At 49.7% G+C, this 3,097-nt stretch overlaps 1 protein-coding gene across 1 annotated transcript; it reads right to left on the bottom strand.

The window, feature by feature from the left end:
- Window positions 1-439: 439 nt before the first annotated feature.
- Window positions 440-2,532, bottom strand: LOC144711629 (putative xyloglucan endotransglucosylase/hydrolase protein 30). Its single transcript, XM_078585618.1, has 4 exons — window positions 2,114-2,532; window positions 1,920-2,020; window positions 1,613-1,821; window positions 440-1,126 (listed from the first exon to the last, which is right to left on the bottom strand). The coding sequence occupies exons 1-4, from the start codon at window positions 2,328-2,330 to the stop codon at window positions 634-636; spliced, it is 1,020 nt and encodes a 339-aa protein (XP_078441744.1). The 5' UTR covers window positions 2,331-2,532; the 3' UTR covers window positions 440-633.
- Between the last annotated feature and the right edge of the window lie 565 nt (window positions 2,533-3,097).

The raw sequence follows: 3,097 nt of genomic DNA, 5'->3' as shown, positions 1-3,097 counted from the left end.
ATTAAAATAATCGGAGTAACTATCCTCCTTAAAGTTGCGGTCACAAATTCCCTCTACATGATCAATGCTCAATTATCAGATTGATAATTCTCGTCAATTATCATTATTATTATTATTATTATTATTATTATTATTATTATTATTATTATTATTATTTTGAAATCAATATCTAGCCCCACGAAAAGGAGGTGCAGCCCACGAGTGGCTGAGTTAATGTTCTTTCACTTTCTCCTATCCGAAGATTAGTGATTTAAGGGCAACCCGGAAAGCTACATATCAACAAGACCCAAGAAGAAAAATCTCTCCCCAGCCTTACGTAAGCTCCATGCCAACTTCAATTTCGTCCGGGTTTTTGCGCAAAGTTAAGCCTCGATAAGGGCCCCAGCCAATCGTTATGAGAAGGACGTGATGTAAGACAAAGAGAGAGAGTTAGAGCGAGTTGAGAGGAGAATCTTCATCTTGCTGAACAACAAGTCGAAGAACGAAGGCGTCTCCGAGAGGGGGCCCTTTCAAATCTGGAGACGGGGGATTATGTCGGGGAAGAAGCCCGCGAAAGAGGACAATGAACGAGGATACGGATATCGCGCGATGGAAGGGGGAGTATACGTGCTATTACTTGTAAAGGGTCGGCGATTAAATGTCGCCGTGGGAGGGGCGGCGGCGGCGGCGGCGGCGGAGGGCGCGCTTGAGGTGGCCGGTCTCGTCGAGCCTGTCCTTCTCGGCGGGGACGAAGTCGCAGTCGGGGAGGCGGACGGGGTAGCGGAGAGAGTCGTAGCAGGCGGAGTAGACGATGTTCTTCTCTCTGAAGCGGGCCATGGCGCGCCGGCCCGCGGCGGAGACGGCGGCGTAGTCGGCGGCGAGAAGCGCGGCCTCGGCGGCGGCGCAGCGGTCGCGGGCGCCGGGCAGCATCTCGATCGGGTCGACGCGGCAGCCGGCGAGGACGAGCTCGGAGAATTCGGACACGAACGGCGCGAACTTGTAGTCGACGGCGTACCGGCCGCCGCTGGTGGCCCAGGAAGAGCCGTCCCAGATGGTCGCGTACAGGGCCATGGGCTTCGACGGGTACTCCCCTCCCATGGCGGCGCTCCGCCGCACCTCTCTTATCGGCGTCTCGTCCACGTAGAAGCTGCTCAAACACCGCCAATAGAGAGCACAAAAGGTCAAGCAAGTCTCGCCAAGAAGATGGATACGACGATGGTCTTGATCATGGTTATCATCCATCATCATCATCACCATGAATAGAGAGAATAATAAGATCACGGTCGAGGACTTGATGTCGCAAAAGTAGATGATGATGATAATTAGCAGCGGGAAGGACGATGATGGAGAAGTGGATCGCTATCGTAACAGAAAATAAAAGCAATGGTGATGCTCTCGATTTAGGAGAGGATAGAGTTTAACAGTAAATAAAGACGATAATGATCAAGATTATGAAGAAGAAAATAATATGACGATGACGACGGTACTTTACGATGGAGGAGAATAAGGTGAATAATAAACATTGGATAAGGATGATGATGATGATGATGATGAATTTGAAGAAGAACGAGTAATCGATATGATGAGGATGATGATTAGATGACAAGTACGATGAAGGAGGTGGAGTAGTTACATGATGGTATCCGGAGACCAAAAGATGGAGTAACGGTGGGCCTCGAGGCTGGGGTCAAAGGGGAGGAGATATCGCTCCTCGCGGCCGCGCTGGGTGGAACCATTGCCGTAGATATTGGTCTGCAGCTTCCAACTCCCGCTTCTCGCGCAGCCCAGAAACTCAAAGTCCAGCTCGTCGTGGTTCCTCTTGAAAATATCCCCGTTCGACGTCTACAAACAATCCATCATCTCAATTCAGTAACCCAACCAGAGAGCTCTCTCTATTAAAACTTAAGAGGAAAATAAGACGAGAAAACTCAAATCCTTACGTAGAAAGCGACGACGACACCGGCGGTGTAATTCGATGGGAGCTTAATCTTAGCGCTGAAGAACCCGTGATCGTAGAGGTCCGACGATATAAAACCCGACCCTGTACGCATAGAAAAAGAGGAGGAAGAAGAAGATTAAGAGGCGTAGGAGGTCGTCGCTATAGAACGAGAAGGCGGAGGACTCGATAGTTCACCTGTGTGACGATCTAGAACGAGGCGGACCGTTCGATCGTCATCGAAGCGCTGGAGATTGCTCCCGCCAAAGAGATTGGAATAGCCTTCCTCGAAGCGCAGCGTCTCTAGCTCTGAAAACGCCGCCGCCGGGAAAAACTGGTGCAACGCCGCCGCGGCGAAGACAAACACCGCCGCGAGCAGCCGAGGTGGGGTACGTGTCCGTCTCCCCTCGCCCATCTCTGCTTCCTTTCGGAAGAAGCAATCTCTCCCTCCGTCGAGAATTATAGCTGCTACAAGTTAAAGGAGAAGCGTCGAAGATGATGGCGACGATAGAAGACCAAAGAGAAGGGAATAGAGAGAGAGAGAGAAGTAGTGGAGCGTAGAAGGAAGAAAGTGACAAGAAAAGGCGGTCGGGCGATGGTGGAAATTGAAAAGACGCAAAACCCTGTACTGCTCATCCAAAAACCCTCTTGCGTTTGGCTTGCTCACAGTGATTACGTTGATTTTTTGTAGGCTTCCGGCTTCCACTTGGGGCGTTATTGTCCGCGTATTCTCTCTCTCTATTATCGCCACGCATGCATCTCGATCTTCTCAAGTCAATGCTTCGTTCATTTTATTATACTTGGACGACTACAGCCAAGACTGAGAAATTAGTAACAAACAATGTTAGTGCGAGAGACTTCCAGAAATGTCCCAACCCTTGATAGAACTGGTGGTAGTTAAGATGTCCCAGCACTCAATCAACGTCGTTACCGAACTACCATCCAGAGTTGGGCCCTTTAGTTAGGCTTTTTATATATATATTCTGTAAGTGACTATTAAATAAAGCCTATTCTCAGGTCGTGGGGGAACATCAGAAAAAAACTGATTTATTAAGGTTTGGTGTGGACTGCCCACCTGCAGTCTGTGTCGGACTTGGGTTGTCCTGCTGGCTTGGGCCCCCAGCGCCGCCAAATGGTATCCAGCTAATCATGGGACTTTAAGGCATATTCATAATTAGGGTA

Source organism: Wolffia australiana, chromosome 14, assembly GCF_029677425.1.
Source record: "Wolffia australiana isolate 7733 chromosome 14, ASM2967742v1".
Taxonomy (NCBI): domain Eukaryota; kingdom Viridiplantae; phylum Streptophyta; class Magnoliopsida; order Alismatales; family Araceae; genus Wolffia; species Wolffia australiana.
Note: the sequence above shows the minus strand (reverse complement) of the source record. Positions and strands in the feature narration are given on the sequence as shown.

Excerpts from the sequence above, each read along its gene's own strand:
- LOC144711629 (XM_078585618.1), bottom strand. The coding sequence starts at position 2,330 with ATGGGCGAGGGGAGACGGACACGTACCCCACCTCGGCTGCTCGCGGCG. Across the intron at positions 2,021-2,113 it reads CGTTCTAGATCGTCACACAG|GGTCGGGTTTTATATCGTCG; the intron begins GTGAACTATCGA and ends CTATGCGTACAG. Across the intron at positions 1,127-1,612 it reads TGGTCTCCGGATACCATCAT|CTTCTACGTGGACGAGACGC; the intron begins GTAACTACTCCA and ends GTGTTTGAGCAG.